The 17572-nt window shown below is 47.3% G+C and overlaps 1 protein-coding gene across 1 annotated transcript in view; it reads right to left on the bottom strand.

Moving 5' to 3' along the window:
- PTPN3 (protein tyrosine phosphatase non-receptor type 3) overlaps nt 1–17572 on the bottom strand; it is a 1427127-nt gene that overhangs the window by 1172190 nt on the left and 237365 nt on the right. The window contains 2 exon segments of the mRNA XM_040432350.1: nt 1617–1695; nt 1854–1896. Coding sequence (XP_040288284.1) covers nt 1617–1695; nt 1854–1896 — 122 coding nt within the window.

Raw genomic sequence — 17572 nt, 5'->3', positions numbered from 1 at the left:
GCAAGGGTCTCAATGGTAGACGATTGCATGCCCACGTACCTAAGACTGTGTGACACCTGAAAACCCTATAATAGTGAGGGGACATGACCACCGGCTCCCTGCACTTAATACGGACGGAGTCAGGGTCACCTAGAATCAAGCCAGTAAGGAAACACAATAAAGTAAAAGACTTATCTGAGCAAACAGCAGCAGCAGCCTCCAGCAGTGAACACTTCATCCAGGAAGTAGTATAAACTGCAAAGTGAGGCAGTATGGGAGGGAATATAAAGGAAGACGACGTCTAAATAAGTGACACCTGGCAGAAGGAAAGGAGATGACCAAGTGAAACCAAAACAAAGAACATCATACAAGAGGTAGAGAAGAACGTCTGCCAGACCTTCTCACAGAACTGGCGGTGACAGTAGTATGTTAAAACGCTGCATCATCTTTATTCCATCGTAGATACAGTCAATGTACAAAAGCAGTGGTCATCACCTCCCATCAGACCGACATATTTCGAACCAGACAGTTATTAATAAACATCAACATGATTATGAACCGTCTGGTTTGAAACATGTCGTCTGACGGGAGGTGATGGGAGGTGATGACCACTGCTTTTGTACATTGACTGTATCTACGATGGAATAAAGATGATGCAGCGTTTTAACATACTACGTGCTGGAGGTTTCTTCTGTTTCAAGTAAATAAAATTGTCACCTTATCCAGCAGTTTCCAAAATGGGGTCATTTTTGGGGAGTTTCTACTGTAGGGTACATTAGGGGGCCTTCAAATGGAACATGGCAACTTAAAATAATCCCAGTGAAATCTGCCCTTCTGCGCCCTGCCATATTGTCCATACAGCAGTTTACTACCACACATGGGGTGTTTTTATAAACTGCAGAATCAGGGCAATAAATAATGAGTTTTGTTTGGCTGTTAACCCTTGCTATGTTACAGGGAAAAAAATTATAAAAGTGGAAAATCTGCAAAAAAATTTAATTTCTTTAATTCTTATGAAACACCTAAAGGGTTAACAAAGTTTGTAAAATCAGTTTTGAATAATTTGAGGGGAATAGGTTCTAATAAGTTCATTTATGGGTGATTTCTACTTTGTAAGCCCCAGAAAATGGCTTCATAACTGAATTGCTTTAGTCCTTGAAAAAGTGGGTTTGGAAATTTTCTTTAAAAAATTTAAAAATTGTTTCTAAAATTCAAAGTGTTCTAATGTCCTAAAAAATAAAATTACATTTACAAAAGGATGCCAACATGAAGTAGACATATGGGGAATGTTAGGTGATAATTATTTTATTAGGTATCACGATCTGCCCTAAAAAAAAAATCCAGAGAAATTCAAATTTAGAAAGTAGTGAATTTTTACAAATTTACCATACATTTGGGATTTTTTTTATAAATAAAAGTAAAACATATTGACTCAAATTTACCACTAAAATGAAGTACAATAAGTCATGAAAAAAATAATCTCAGAGTTGCTTTGATAACTAAAAGCATTCCAGAGTTATTAACCCATAAAGTTAAACATGTCAGATTTGCAAAATGCAGCTTGGTCCTTATGGTGAAAATTGGCTTGGTCTTGAAGGGGTAAAGTCAAAGGGTTAAACAAAACAAAAATACATTACCTTGTTTGATCCTGCTGTAGAGTGTTTGGGTCTGGTACAAAAAATCGTACTCTAAAGATAAGACAACAAGGAATACCTCCTGGAATTAAGATGCACAACAACAAAAACAGATTCAGTAATAGGAAGCATAAAGTGCAAACATTTTAAGTTTTCTAAAATATTTTCTTTAATAATTGGGAAACAACACAAAATTAAAGAGTGACAACTAGGACTACTGTATGTAATGGTTTGACTCACCCTTCAGTTGTTTTCGAATTGGTTTGTTGTGTTCTAGCCATCTCTGTAAAATAAAGAAAAATAGTTTTGCATATAATCTAAAAAAAACCGTAAGAAATTTAGCAATGTTTTAAATTATTTAAATGTCACTATTTAATCTGGCAAAGTGACATACTTCACATGACTGGAGCCAGATGTTACATAACATACTGTAAGACTACTGTATATCTAGCTCTATTTTTTCATCAAGGAGACAGATACCTCGGCAGAAACTGACAGACCCCATTAAAAGTCAATGAGGTCCATAACGTGTCTGTCATGCAATGGATTGGTCACTGTATAATGGTTTACATTTATAATGAAAACCACAATGCAAATGTATAAAAAGGCATATGCTGTCATTGCTTGCATCTGACATGTCTGACATTTTTTTTTTTAAATAGATCTTTATTACAATTTTCCAATTCTTACAGCAATTTTTTTGACAAAATATCTTGTTTTTACATAGTTACATAAGTTACCGTAGTTACATATAAATATTTCCCCACCTCCCCACCCGTAGTATGTCGGTTGCCACAAAAAAATAAATAATAATAATAATAATAATAATAATAATAATATTACCCCTCCCCCCCACCGCCCCTAGTTTTTCCTTTTTCTTGCTTTCCTCTTTTCCCCCTACCTCCTCCTCCCTATCCTTCCTTCCTATCCCTCTAGCCACCTCCACCACAGCAAAGTTATTACCATAGGACATGTGTCACTTTATGTTGTAATAACTTTGCTTATCAAACCGGTAATTTTTTTCTGACACCTACTTCACTTTAGTGGTAAATTTAGGTCCATATGTTTTAGAAACTGGTGCCGCAAGGCTGCACGTCACAAAGCAGCTCCTGTAGAAAAAGAAGGAACTTGTGATTAATGGTAGGAACTTCTGCTAAACTTGTGCCAAACTCCTCCTGTGAGAACCAAGGAAGGAAACTGAGATACATGGGAGGATATAGGGACATGTTTGTCCCACAAAATCCCCCTTTCTTCTCAGCAGTACCGGAGAGCAGAGACATGTGTAGTGGCTGTAGCCCAGGCACTCGCCACCACATCCAGGGGAAACGTCCCAGTGGGCCGACTGCCCTTTTACTATGCAGTGGGCCGCCTGCCCTGCTGCGCTGTCATTACCATACACTGTGTATGATAATGACAGACCTGGCTTGCGCTGTGTGCTACAGTCTGTAATACACATTGCAGGCTGCTGGCTCTGCTGCTCTCTCATTATCATAACAATAGCACAGCAGGGCTGACCAGGCTGTCTTTACTATACACAGTGTATGGTAATGACAGCACAGCAGGGCAGATAGTATTGTTAGCATAACTGTGCAAAACAGGTCATTAGAAGCTCTTCTGTTGCACTGAAGGAGTTAACCAGACAGCTCTGGTCTGAAAAGGAAAGGGCCAGGGGCGTAACTAGAAGTGACTGGGCCCCACAGCAAATATTTGTAAGGGCCCCCCCAGCGCGCTTCGCACCTCCCTCCTCCCGTGTAAACCCCACTCCTTTGGCACAGTGTAGCGGTATACTGTATATTGTCGGGCACAGTGTAGCGGTATACTGTATATTGTGTGGCACAGTGGAAGATATATGTGTATAACAAACATATTTCACATGAAAACTTACAGTTACTTGACTTGGCCCTTGGGGGTCGCGGACGCCACTTCCACACTTTGGCCGGGGGCTCGGCGGAGCTGATGTTGTGCTTTATCCTAATGAGAAAGATTTCATAATAAGGATTTGGAGAAGGGGCAGAGGAATAGCAGAGCAGGGAGAGGCTGGTGCTGCTACTAGGGGGTCATACCATGGGGGAGTAATAAAGCCCACCAGTATCATAGTGCCATCTCCCCCCCCCACAAAAAAGTGCCAGTATCAAGTGCCTCTCTCCCTCCCCCCCATGTGCCAGTATCAGGTGCCAACCCCCCCCCTCCCTCCCCAGGTGCCAGTATCAGGTGCCAACCCCTCCCCCCATGTGCCAGTATCAGGTGCCTCTCCCCCCCCCAATGTGCCAGTATCAGGTGCCAACCCCCCCTCCCCCCAAGGTGCCAGTATCAGGTGCCTCCCCCCATGTGCCAGTATCAGGTGCCTCTCTCCCCCCCATGTGCCAGTATCAGATGCCAACCCCCCCTCCCCCCCAGGTGCCAGTATCAGGTGCCTCCCCCCATGTGCCAGTAACAGGTGCCTCTCCCCCCCCCCATGTGCCAGTATCAGGTGCCAACCCCCCCTCCCCCCCAGGTGCCAGTATCAGGTGCCTCCCCCCATGTGCCAGTATCAGGTGCCTCTCTCCCCCTCCCCCCATGTGCCAGTATCAGGTGCCTCCCTCCCTCCCCCCCCAGGTGCCAGTATCAGGTGCCAACCCCTCTCCCCCCCCCATGTGCCAGTATCAGGTGCCTCTCTCTCCCCCCATGTGCCAGTATCAGGTGCCAACCCCCCCCCCAGGTGCCATGGTGCCAACCCCTCTCCCCCCCCATGTGCCAGTATCAGATGCCTCTCTCCCCCCCCCCATGTGCCAGTATCAGGTGCCCCCCCCCCTCCCCCATGGCAGTAACAGTCGGGTATTAAAAAATAATAATAAACACCTCTACTTACCTCCATGTCAGCGATGCGATGCAGCCTCTTCTTGTGTCCCGCCCTGTATGTCCATATATGGAGTCAGTGCTTGTAGTCTGCTGGGATTCGAACTCACGACCTTCTGTATCAGAGGCAAAGCATCTAACCACAAGACCATAAGAGATGCCTTGCTGCTGATTGAAAAAAGACTTCTACTGTTATAGCTGGCTAAGTGTATATCTATACACATGACAGCTGCTCATATATAGAGATATAGCAGAGCTGAGTGTGCTGGGACAACTGTCATATAGAGATATAGCAGTGCTGGGTGTGCTGGGGCAGCTGTCATGCGTATAGATGTAGCAGAGCTGGGTTTGCTGGGGCAGCTGTCATATATAGAGATATAGTAGAGCTGAGTGTGCTGGTGCAGCTGTCATGTGTATTAGATGTAGCAGTGCTGGGTGTGTTTGGGCAGCTGTCATGTGTATAGATGTAGCAGAGCTGGGTTTGCTGGAGCAGCTGTCATATATAGAGATATAGTACAGTTGAGTGTGCTGGTGCAGCTGTCATGTGTATAGATGTAGCAGTGCTGGGTTTGCTGGGGCAGCTGTCATATATAGAGATATAGTAGAGCTGAGTGTGCTGGTGCAGCTGTCATGTGTATTAGATGTAGCAGTGCTGGGTGTGTTTGGGCAGCTGTCATGTGTATACATGTAGCAGAGCTGGGTTTGCTGGGACAGCTGTCATATAGAGATATAGCAGTGCTGGGTGTGTTGGGGCAGCTGTCATGTGTATACATGTAGCAGAGCTGGGTTTGCTGGGGCAGCTGTCATATATAGCTGATATAGTAGAGCTGAGTGTGCTGGTGCAGCTGTCATGTGTATTAGATGTAGCAGTGCTGGGTGTGTTTGGGCAGCTGTCATGTGTATAGATGTAGCAGAGCTGGGTTTGCTTGAGCAGCTGTCATATATAGAGATATAGTAGAGCTGAGTGTGCTGGTGCAGCTGTCATGTGCATTAGATGTAGCAGTGCTGGGTGTGTTTGGGCAGCTGTCATGTGTATAGATGTAGCAGAGCTGGGTTTGCTGGAGCAGCTGTCATATATAGAGATATAGTAGAGCTGAGTGTGCTGGTGCAGCTGTCATGTGTATTAGATGTAGCAGTGCTGGGTGTGTTTGGGCAGCTGTCATGTGTATACATGTAGCAGAGCTGGGTTTGCTGGGACAGCTGTCATATAGAGATATAGCAGTGCTGGGTGTGTTTGGGCAGCTGTCATGTGTATAGATGTAGCAGACTGGGTTTGCTGGGGCAGCTGTCATATATAGAGATTTAGTAGAGGTGAGTGTGCTGGTGCAGCTGTCATGTGTATTAGATGTAGCAGTGCTGGGTGTGTTTGGGCAGCTGTTATGTGTATACATGTAGCAGAGCTGTGTGTGCTGGGACAACTGTCATATAGAGATATAGCAGTGCTGGGTGTGCTGGGGCAGCTGTCATGTGTATAGATGTAGCAGAGCTGGGTTTGCTGGGGCAGCTGTCATATATAGAGATATAGTAGAGCTGAGTGTGCTGGTGCAGCTGTCATGTGTATTAGATGTAGCAGTGCTGGGTGTGTTTGGGCAGCTGTCATGTGTATAGATGTAGCAGAGCTGGGTTTGCTGGAGCAGCTGTCATATATAGAGATATAGTAGAGTTGAGTGTGCTGGTGCAGCTGTCATGTGTATAGATGTAGCAGTGCTGGGTTTGCTGGGGCAGCTGTCATATATAGAGATATAGTAGAGCTGAGTGTGCTGGTGCAGCTGTCATGTGTATTAGATGTAGCAGTGCTGGGTGTGTTTGGGCAGCTGTCATGTGTATACATGTAGCAGAGCTGGGTTTGCTGGGACAGCTGTCATATAGAGATATAGCAGTGCTGGGTGTGTTGGGGCAACTGTCATGTGTATACATGTAGCAGAGCTGGGTTTGCTGGGGCAGCTGTCATATATAGAGATATAGTAGAGCTGAGTGTGCTGGTGCAGCTGTCATGTGTATTAGATGTAGCAGTGCTGGGTGTGTTTGGGCAGCTGTCATGTGTATAGATGTAGCAGACTGGGTTTGCTGGGGCAGCTGTCATATATAGAGATTTAGTAGAGGTGAGTGTGCTGGTGCAGCTGTCATGTGTATTAGATGTAGCAGTGCTGGGTGTGTTTGGGCAGCTGTTATGTGTATACATGTAGCAGAGCTGGGTTTGCTGGGACAGCTGTCATATAGAGATATAGCAGTGCTGGGTGTGTTGGGGCAGCTGTCATGTGTATAGATGTAGCAGAGCTGGGTTTGCTGGGGCAGCTGTCATATATAGAGATGTAGTAGAGCTGAGTGTGCTGGTGCAGCTGTCATGTGTATTAGATGTAGCAGTGCTGGGTGTGTTAGGGCGGCTGTCATGTGTATAGATGTACACTTAGCCAGCTATAACAGTAGTCTCATATTTTTTCAATCAGTTGTATTGCAGCCTTTATGGTTGTGAGGGTAAATGCTTTGCCTCTGATACATTCAGACATTGGAGGTTGTGGGTTTGAATCCCAGACACATCAGAAGACTTTAGGAGACAGTAAGATTAGATCAGCTGCTGTGAAGGGGCCCTGAACAGTAAGACATCGATATTTAACGAACTTGAAAATAAACTGACACACGCTGCCGGGACGCCGGGCCCCCTTGGCAGCCCGGGCCCCGAAGCAGCTGCTTCCCCGGTAGTTATGCCACTGCTCTGAGTCACTTCGAAGAGACTGGCCTGAAAGTGCTAGAAATGACCCCTCTTCCTCCTCCTCCTGGGCCACCTCCTCTTCCATCATCGCCCTAAGTGTTTTCTCAAGGAGACATAGAAGTGGTATTGTAACGCTGATAACGGCGTCATCGCCACTGGCCATGTTGGTGGAGTACTCGAAACACCGCAACAGGACACACAGGTCTCGCATGGAGGCCCAGTCATTGGTGGTGAAGTGGTGCTGTTCCGCAGTGCGACTGACCCGTGCGTGCTGCAGCTGAAACTCCACTATGGCCTGCTGCTGCTCGCACAGTCTGTCCAGCATGTGCAAGGTGGAGTTCCACCTGGTGGGCACGTCGCATATGAGGCGGTGAGCGGGAAGGCCGAAGTTACGCTGTAGCGTAGATAGGCGAGCAGCGGCAGGATGTGAACGCCGGAAGCGCGCACAGACGGCCCGCACTTTATGCAGCAGCTCTGACATGTCAGGGTAGTTGCGAATGAACTTCTGCACCACCAAATTCAGCACATGCGCCAGGCAAGGGATGTGCGTCAAACCGGCTAGTCCCAGAGCTGCAACGAGATTTCGCCCATTATCGCACACCACCAGGCCAGGCTTGAGGCTCACCGGCAGCAACCACTCGTCGGTCTGTTGTTCTATACCCCGCCACAACTCCTGTGCGGTGTGGGGCCTGTCCCCCAAACATATGAGTTTCAGAATGGCCTGCTGACGTTTACCCCGGGCTGTGCTGAAGTTGGTGGTGAAGGTGTGTGGCTGGATGCGCAGGTGGAAGAAGAGGAGGAGGAAGCCGAGGAGGAGGCAACAGGAGGCAAAGAATGTTGCCCTGCGATCCTTGGCGGCGGAAGGACATGCGCCAAACAGCTCTTTGCCTGGGGCCCAGCCGCCACTACATTTACCCAGTGTGCAGTTAGGGAGATATAGCGTCCCTGGCCGTGCTTACTGGTCGACGTATCTGTGGTTAGGTGGACCTTGCCACAGATGGCGTTGCGCAGTGCACACTTGATTTTATCGGATACTTGGTTGTGCAGGGAAGGCACAGCTCTCTTGGAGAAGTAGTGGCGGCTGGGAACAACATACTGTGGGACAGCAAGCGACATGAGCTGTTTGAAGCTGTCTGTGTCCACCAGCCTGAATGACAGCATTTCATAGGCCAGTAGTTTAGAAATGCTGGCATTCAGGGCCAGTGATCGAGGGTGGCTAGGTGGGAATTTACGCTTTCTCTCAAATGTTTGTGAGATGGAGAGCTGAACGCTGCTGTGTGACATGGTTGAGATGCTTGGTGACGGAGGTGGTGGTGTTGGTGGTACATCCTCTGTTTGCTGGGCGGCAGGTGCCAACGTTCCTCCAAAGGCGGAGGAAGAGGCAGAGTCGGCGGCAACAGCAGAAGAGGTTGCAGGGGAGCCTGAGTGAGTTCCTTGTTTTTAAGGTGTTTACTCCACTGCAGTTCATGCTTTGCATGCAGGTGCCTGGTCATGCAGGTTGTGCTAAGGTTCAGAACGTTAATGCCTCGCTTCAGGCTCTGATGGCACAGCGTGCAAACCACTCGGGTCTTGTCGTCAGCACATTGTTTGAAGAACTGCCACGCCAGGAAACTCCTTGAAGCTGCCTTTGGGGTGCTGGGTCCCAGATGGCGGTGGCCAGTAGCTTGGCGGCGGCTGTTCTGCTTTTGCCCACTGCTCCTTCTTTTGCTACGCTGTTGGCTCGGTCTCACCACTGCCTCTTCCTCCGAATTCTGAAAGTCAGTGGCACGACCTTCATTCCATGTGGGGTCTAGGACCTCATCGTCCCCTGCATCGTCTTCCACCCAGTCTTCCTCCCTGACCTCCTGTTCAGTCTGCACACTGCAGAAAGACGCAGCAGTTGGCACCTGTGTTTCGTCATCATCAGAGACATGCTGAAGTGGTATTTCCATGTCCTCATCATCAGGAAACATAAGTGGTTGTGCGTCAGTGCATTCTATGTCTTCCACCGCTGGGGAAGGGCTAGGTGGATGCCCTTGGGAAACCCTGCCAGCAGAGTCTTCAAACAGCATAAGAGACTGCTGCATAACTTGAGGCTCAGACAGTTTCCCTGATATGCATGGGGGTGATGTGACAGACTGATGGGCTTGGTTTTCATGCGCCATATGTGCGCTTTCTGCAGAAGACTGGGTGGGAGATAATGTGAACGTGCTGGATCCAATGTCGGCCACCCAATTGACTAATGCCTGTACCTGCTCAGGCCTTACCATCCTTTGGGACCCACCAAATATCGCTGTAAATTCTTGCTGCTACTGGGACCTGAGGTAGTTGGTTCACTAGGACGTGTGGCTGTGGCAGAACGGCCACGTCCTCTCCCAGCACCAGAGGGTCCACTAACACCACCACGACCATGTCCGCGTCCGCGTCCCTTACTAAATGTCTTCCTCATTGTTACCGTTCACCACAATAAGAAAAAAATTATTTTGCCCAATGTATTGAGTTCAAATTCAGGCCTTTTTTTACAGGCACCTAACACTGTCTGGCTATCTATTTATGTACCGTATTACACTAATACAGGCACAGCAGTAACGACAGATTTAGCTGAATATAAATTGTAGGCCTAGTATTTAGGCGCTGGATGACAGGTATCCCTTTTACGGACAGAATTAGACTTGGAAATGCACGGTAGCGTGTGAAGTTATTGAGGATGACCCTATCCGCACCTTTAATCTAATATACCCTTTTATGGATAGATTTAACCTTGGCCTGATAGAGCAGAAACCACTAATTTAGGGAATTGCTAAGTTGGGAATTGTATTTCAACCCAGAACAAAAACTGTGCTTTGGCAGACACTAAATAGATTGACCAGCCACAGCAGTAACAACAGATTTAGCTGAATATAAATAGTAGGCCTATTATTTAGGCGCTGGATGACAGGTATCCCTTTTATGGATAGATTTAACCTTGGTCTGATAGAGCAGAAACCACAAATTTAGGGAATTGCTAAGTTGGGAATTGTATTCAACCCAGAAAAAAAACTGTGCTTCGGCAGACAGCAGACAGTATTACAATTGGCTAGCCACAGCTGAAACACCAGATTTAGGGTACTGCTATTTTGGCAATTGTATTTTACCCCTCAATAAAATAGCAAGCACAGCCAAGAAAAGCCACTATTGATGGTTAAAAATGGACTTGGTGGCAGCTTGTGCTGGCGCACCACAAGACACAAAATGGCCGCCGATCACCCCAGAAAAAAGTGACTGAAAAACGCTCTGGGCAGCCTTAAAACAGTGAGCAATTGAATAGCAGAGGTTGTATGATACACAGCTGTATATCGATCACTTCAGTAAATAAATCCCTGCCTAATCTCGCCCTAACAGCAGCAGCTGCATCCTATCCCTACACTGATCAGAGCAGAGTGACGTGCGGCGCTACGTGACTCCAGCTTAAATAGAGGCTGGGTCACATGCTGCACTGGCCAATCACAGCCATGCCAATAGTAGGCATGGCTGTGATGGCCTCTTGGGGCAAGTAGTATGACGCTTGTTGATTGGCTGCTTTGCAGCCTTTCAAAAAGCGCCGAACACCGAACCCAAACCCGGACTTTTACGAAAATGTTCGGGTCTGTGTCACGGACACCCCAAAACTCGGTACGAACCCGAACTATACAGTTCGGGTTCGCTCATCCCTAGTAGTGACGGCATAGTGTATAATGTGTATATGTGACAGTGGGAGTGACTGCATAGTGTATATTGTGTATATGTGACAGTGGGTGGGGCAGTGACGGCATAGTGTATATTGTCTATATGTGACAGTGGGTGGGGCAGTGACGGCATAGTGTATATTGTCAATATATGACAGTGGGTGGGGCAGTGACGGCATAGTGTATATTGTGTATATGTGACAGTGGGGAGGGGCAGTTACTGCATAGTGTATAGTGTGTATATGTGACAGTGGGGGTGACCGTATAGTGTATATTGTGTATATGTGACACTGGGGGGGCAGTGATACCATGTGTAAGCGGCAGTGGGGGGGCAGTGACTGCATAGTGTATAGTGTGTATATGTGACAGTGGGGGTGACCGTATAGTGTATATTGTGTATATGTGACACTGGGCGGGCAGTGATACCATGTGTTAGCGGCAGTGGGGGGGGGCAGTGAGTGTATATTGTGTATATGTGACAGTGGGGCAGTTACTGCATAGTGTATATTGTGTATATGTGACAGGGGACAATGACAAGAAAGTGAAGTAACACTCCTCACTACTATTTTATTAGTATCAAAAGGCAAGAAAAACTATACATATAAGGTATCGCCGGATTCGTACTGACCTGTAGAATAAAAGTAACTACAGTAGTCAGTTTTATCGCACATCGAACGTCGTAAAAAAAAAAAAAAGTGAAACTGTGGCAGAATTGCTTTTTTTCACCATTTCCACCCCATTTAGAATTTTTTCCTGCTTTCCACTATATAATATACAGTATTAAATGGTGGTTTTAGAAAGTAAAACTTGGCCTGCAAAAAACAAGCCCTCATATGGCTATGTGAACTGAAAAATATGTTATAAGTAGAGTTAAGAGGACACCTAGATGTTCGGGTTCGACGGGTTCGGCCGAACTTCAGAAACAAATTCGGGACCCGAACTTGACCCCGAACCCCATTGAAGTCAATGGGGACCTGAACTTTGAGCACTAAAATGGCTGTAAAAATGTCATGGAAAGGGCTAGAGGGCTGCAAATTGCATCAAAATGTGGTTAAGAGCATGGCAAGTGCTCTGCAAACAAATGTGGATAGGGAAATGACTTTAAATAACATAAAATAGGTAAAAATAAAAACAAATAATCTTGATCTAGGAGGACGAGGTCCATATGGAGTAGGAGGTTGAGGAGGCGGTGGATGTGGTGGTGTAGGTGGAAGCGGCGGTGGAAGAGGAGGAGGTAGCCTACAATGCTTTTTGGTTTTAAATTTTTATTTTTAAAATTACATTGGGAAATATAACCTGTGATAACCCCCTCCAGTCATGCTAAACACACGTTCAGACAATACACTGGCTGCAGGGCAGGCCAGCACCTCCAAGGGGTAAAGGGCAAGCTCAGGCCATGTGCCCAATTTGGAGACCCAGAAGTTGCAGGGGCTGACCCCTGTCAGTCAGTTCGTGTAGGCGTGTGCACACTTACTGCCCCACCATGTTGCATGTCCATCACGATCCAATTTGATATCTGCTCTATCAACTTTCGATGTTCTTTTATGCGCCTACCATGGTGATCACAGGTGGCGGGGAATCAGGGTTCCAGGCCAGAGAGGGAGCGTGAGAAAGAGAGACCACATCCAAGGGAGGATTAATTTTTTCAAATTTAAAATTATAGAGTTGAAATATGGGAGAAATTATTAAAGCATAAAAGTGTGACAACTTTTCAAAGTTTAAGTATTGAATGAAAGGATGTGGCGTGCATTAATTACTGAATAATATATTAAATTTTATTCCCTGTCACCTATGCATAGCAGGTGTTTATTCACGTCTAAAATTGTATAATGTCAACCCAAGAATGTAACAGAAAAATTATTGAAATTTATTAAGCTGTCAACTAGTTAGAGGAGAGGTATATTACACCCAAATATTGGTGATTTTTACCCAAAAATGTAACTGACAATAATTATTTTTTTAAACCTGTCTACTAGGTATAGCAGTGGTACATCACACCCAAAAATTGGTGAATTTCACCAGAAAATGTAACTGACTATTTAGATATTTTTTGAACCTGTCTACTAGGTATAGCAGTGGTACTATACACTCAAAAATTTGTTAATTTCACCAGAAAATGTAACTGACAATTTTTAATTTTTTTTTTACCAGTCTACTAGGTATAGCAGTGGTACTATACACCCAAAAATTGGTTAATTTCACCCGAAAATGTAAATGACAAAGTAGTGAAATGATATAAAATAAAATACGTACAAATAAAAATAAATAAATTGATTTATGAGGTGGAGTTCCATATGGAGTAGGAGTTTGAGGAGGCGGTTGACGTTGCGGTGTAGGTGGAAGTGGCGGTGGAGGAGGACGAGGTAGCCGACACAGGTTTTTGGTTTTAATTAAATTTTTTAAAATTAGTACACTCTAAAAGAGTGTGAAATATCTAAAATACAAGAATGAGCAATTGCGCTGCAGTATAAAAATGGCTGGTAAGTGCCGGTATACATGTCTATTGTGCACAAGGTACGGACAAGTCCTGAGGGATCCATGCCTGGTTCATTTTAATGAACGTGAGCTTGTCCACATTGGCTGTGGACAGGCAACTGCGCTTGTCTGTGATGACGCCCCCTGCCGTGCTAAACACACGTTCAGATAATACACTGGCTGCAGGGCAGGCCAGCACCTCCAAGGTGTAAAGGGCAAGCTCAGGCCATGTGCCCAATTTGGAGACCCAGAAGTTGAAGGGAGCAGACCCGTCATTCAGTACGTGTAGGTGTGTGCACACACACTGCTCCACCATGTTAGTGAAATGCTGCCTCCTGCTAAGACGTTCCATCAGCTGGTGGTGCTGGTTGTTGTGGCTTGCTGACAAAGCTTTTCCACATTTCGGCCATGCTAACCCTGCCTTCTGAGGTGCTGGCAGTGCCCCAGCTGCGTTGGCGACCTCTTCTTCCTCTGCCTTGTGCTTCCACTGTGCCCTGCTATCAGGTGGAAATGCCACCAGCAGCGCGTCTACCAGCGTGCGCTTGTACTCGCACATCTTATGATCACGCTCCAGTGACGGAATTAAGGATGGTACATTGTCCTTGTAATGGGGATCCAGCAGCGTGGCCACCCAGTAATCAGCACAAGTTAGAATGTGGGCAACTCAGCGGTCGTTGCAGAGACACTGCAGCATGTAATCGCTCATGTGTGCCAGGCTGCCAAAGAGGCAACGAAAAGCTGTCCTCTGTGGGAGGTGTATCGTCTGTGTCCTCTGTATCCCCCTATCCATGCACCAGTGATGGCCATGAGCTGGTCTGGGTGCCACCCTGCTGTGAACATGGTTCCTCCTTCTCCATCTCTTCCTCCTCATCCTCTACCTCATCATCCTCCAGAACTGTGCCCTGGCTGGACAATTGTGTACCTTGGGTTTGTGGGTGCAGGAACCCACCCTCGTAGCCACTTGGGAATGACTGGCCGTAAACCCTACGAAATGATCCCTCTTCCTCCTCCTCCTCCTGTGCTACATCCTCTTCCATCATCGCCAGGAGCGTTTTTTACAGGAGGCATAGAAGTGGAATAGTAACGCTGAGAACGGCGTTATCGGCACTGGCCATGTTGGTGGAGTACTCAAAACAGCGCAACAAGGAACACAGGTCTCGCATGGAGGCCCAGTCATTGGTAGTGAAGTGGTGCTGTTCCGCCCAGCGACTTCACCCGTGCGTGCTGCAGCTGTAACTCCACTGTCGCCTGCTGCTGCTCGCACAGTCTGGCCAGCATGTGCAAGGTGGAGTTCCACCTTGTGGGCACGTCGCATATAGGGCGGTGAGCGTGAAGGCCGAAGTTACGCTGCAGCGCTGACAGGCGAGCATCAGCAGGGTGAGAATGCCGAAACCGCGCACAGACGGCCCGCACTTTATGCAGCAGCCCTGAAATTTGGGGGTAATTTTTAAGGAATCTCTGCGCCACCAAATTCAGCACATGCGCCAGGCAAGGGATGGGCGTCAAATCGGCTAGTCCCAGAGCTGCTACGAGATTTCGTCCATTATCGCACACCACCAGGCCGGGCTTGAGGCTGACTGGCACAAACCACTCATCGGTCTGTTTTTCAAGGCCCGTCCATAGCTCCTGCGCGGTGTGGGGTTTGTCTCCAAAACAGATACGTTTTAAAACTGCCTGCTGTCGTTTACCCCTGACTGTGCTGAAGTTGGTGGTGAAGGTGTTACGCTGACCGGATGAGGAGCTGGTAGAGGATGAGGAAGCAGAGTAGGAGGAAGCAACAAGAGGCAAACTGAAGAGCCCTGCAATCCTCGGTGGTGGAAGGACATGCGCCAAACTGCTATCCGCCTCAGGCCCAGCCGCCACTGCATTTACCCAGTGTGCTGTTATGGAGATATAACGGCCCTGACCGTGCTTACTGGTCCACGTATCCGTAGTCAGGTGCACCTTGCCACAGATGGCGTTATGCAGTGCACACCTGATTTTGTCCCCTACTTGGTTGTACATAGAAGGGATGGCTTGCTTTGAAAAGTAGTGGCGGCTGGGCACGACGTACTGTGGGACAGCCACTGCCATAAGGCCTTTAAAACTATCCGTCTCCACCAGACGGAATAACAGCATTTCAAAGGCCAGTAATTTAGAAATGCTGGCTTTCAGGGCTAGGGATCGCGGGTGGGTTCCTCTTTAGCGTTTAGGAGATGGAGAGCTGAACGCTTCCGTGGGACATTGTGGAGATACTTGGTGACCCAGGTGTTGGTGTTGCTGGCAGATCCTCTGTTTGCGGGGTGGCAGGTGGCACTGTCACTCCAGAGGTGGATGAAGAGGTCGAAACTGCAGCAGAAGAGGAAGCAGGAGGAGCCAGAAACCTTTCTTGGTTTTTGAGGTGTCTACTCCACTGCAGCTTGTGCTTTGCACTTAAATGCCTGGTCATGCAGGTTGTGCTCAGGTTGAGAACGTTTATGCCTCGCTTCAGGCACTGATTGCACAGCGTGCAAACCACTCGTGTCTTGTCATCAGCACATTGTCTGAAGAATTGCAACGCCAGGGAACTCCTTGGAGCTGGCTTTGGTGTGCTCGGTCCCTTGCTGCGGTGGGCAGTAGCAGGCGTACTGTCTAGAAGACGGCCACTCCGCTTTTGCACCCTGCTCCCTCTTCTGCTGTGCTAGTGGCTCTGTGCGACCACCGCCTCTTCTTCCAAAATACATAGGTCACTCGCATGACCTTGATTCTATGTGGGGTCGAGGACCTCATCGTCCTCCACATAATCTTCCACCCAGTCTTCACCCCTGCCTTCCTTGTCGGTATGCACACTTTCGAAAGGCCCAGCAGTTAGCACCCCTGTTTCGTCATCATCCGAGATGTGCTGCGATGGTCCTCCCATGTACTCATCTTGAAAGATAAGTGGTTGGGCATCGGTGCACTCAATCTCTTCCACTTCTGGGGCAAGGCTAGGTGGATGGTCCTGGGAAACCCTGCTAACAGAGTCATCAAAAAGCAGAAGAGACTGCTGCATGACTTGGGGCTCAGACTGCTTGGCTGATTTGCAAGGGGGTGAGGTGAAAGACTGATGGACAGGACATCGGCTGCAGGTGCCAACTGTGGTCTTTCAGCAGGAGACTTGGTGGGAGACAATGTGAAGGAACTGGATCCACTGTCAGCAACCCAATCTACTATCACCTGTACTTGTTCAGGCCTCACCATTCGTAGAGCCGCATTAGGCCCAACCAAAAACAGCTGCAGGTTCTGTCGCCTACTCGCACCTGAGGAAGGGGTTTCACTTGTGCATGTAGCTGGCACAGATCGACCACGTCCTCTCCCTGCAACAGGAGCTCCACCAGCAGCACCACGACCTGGGCCACGTCCCTTATTTGTCGCTCTCCTCATATTTCTCGAATTTAGGATCTTGCCCTAAATGGGTGTTTAATTAATAGTAGAATAGAACGACAGTATGTAAAGGGTGTATCTCACACGGCCTGAACCAGACTAGGCCTCAATTAAGGATTTCTTTGCCCAAAATGGCTGTATTTCAAATACCTGAATCAAACCCCTGTATGTAAAGGTTGTATCTCACACGGCCTGAACCAGACTAGGCCTCAATTCAAGATTTCTTTGCCCAAATTGGCTGTATTTAAAATGGCTGTATTTCAAATGCCTGAATCAAACCCCTGTATGTAGAGGGTGTATCTCACATGGCCTGAATCAGTATAGGCCTGAATTAAAGATTTATTTGCCCAAAATGGCTGTATTTGAAATACCTCGATCAAACCCCTGTATGTAGAAGGTGTATCTCACACGGCCTGAATCAGTGTAGGCCTGTCACAGATGGTGTTGCAGAAAACAAGAAGTAACAAATAAAGATCCGACTGACTTGATCCCAAACTAAGGAACAAAAGGGTGAGCCTTTTAAAAGCCCTAGAGCTCTCCCTGACTGCTCAGCCCATGCAAAGATCTCTATGATAGAAAATTGCATGTCCACGTACCTAGACTGAGTGACACCTGAAAACCCTATAATAGTGAGGGGACACGACCACCGGCTCCATGCACTTAATACGGAGGGAGTCAGGGTCAACTAGAATCAAGCCAACAGGAAAACACAAATAAAGGAATAGACTTATCTGAGGAACCAGCAGTTGCAACTTCTAGCAGTGAGCACAATCCAGGAAGTAGTATAAACCGCAAAGTGAGGCAGCATGGGAGGGGATATAAAGGGAGAGGGAGAAGAGATGTCAAAGCAAAAACAAAACAAAAGAACATCATGC

The sequence above is a fragment of the Bufo bufo genome, chromosome 5 (genome assembly GCF_905171765.1).
Source record: "Bufo bufo chromosome 5, aBufBuf1.1, whole genome shotgun sequence".
NCBI classification, from domain to species: Eukaryota; Metazoa; Chordata; class Amphibia; order Anura; family Bufonidae; genus Bufo; species Bufo bufo.
The sequence above is the reverse complement of the archived record's forward strand: the minus strand, read 5'-3'. Positions and strand labels throughout refer to the sequence as shown.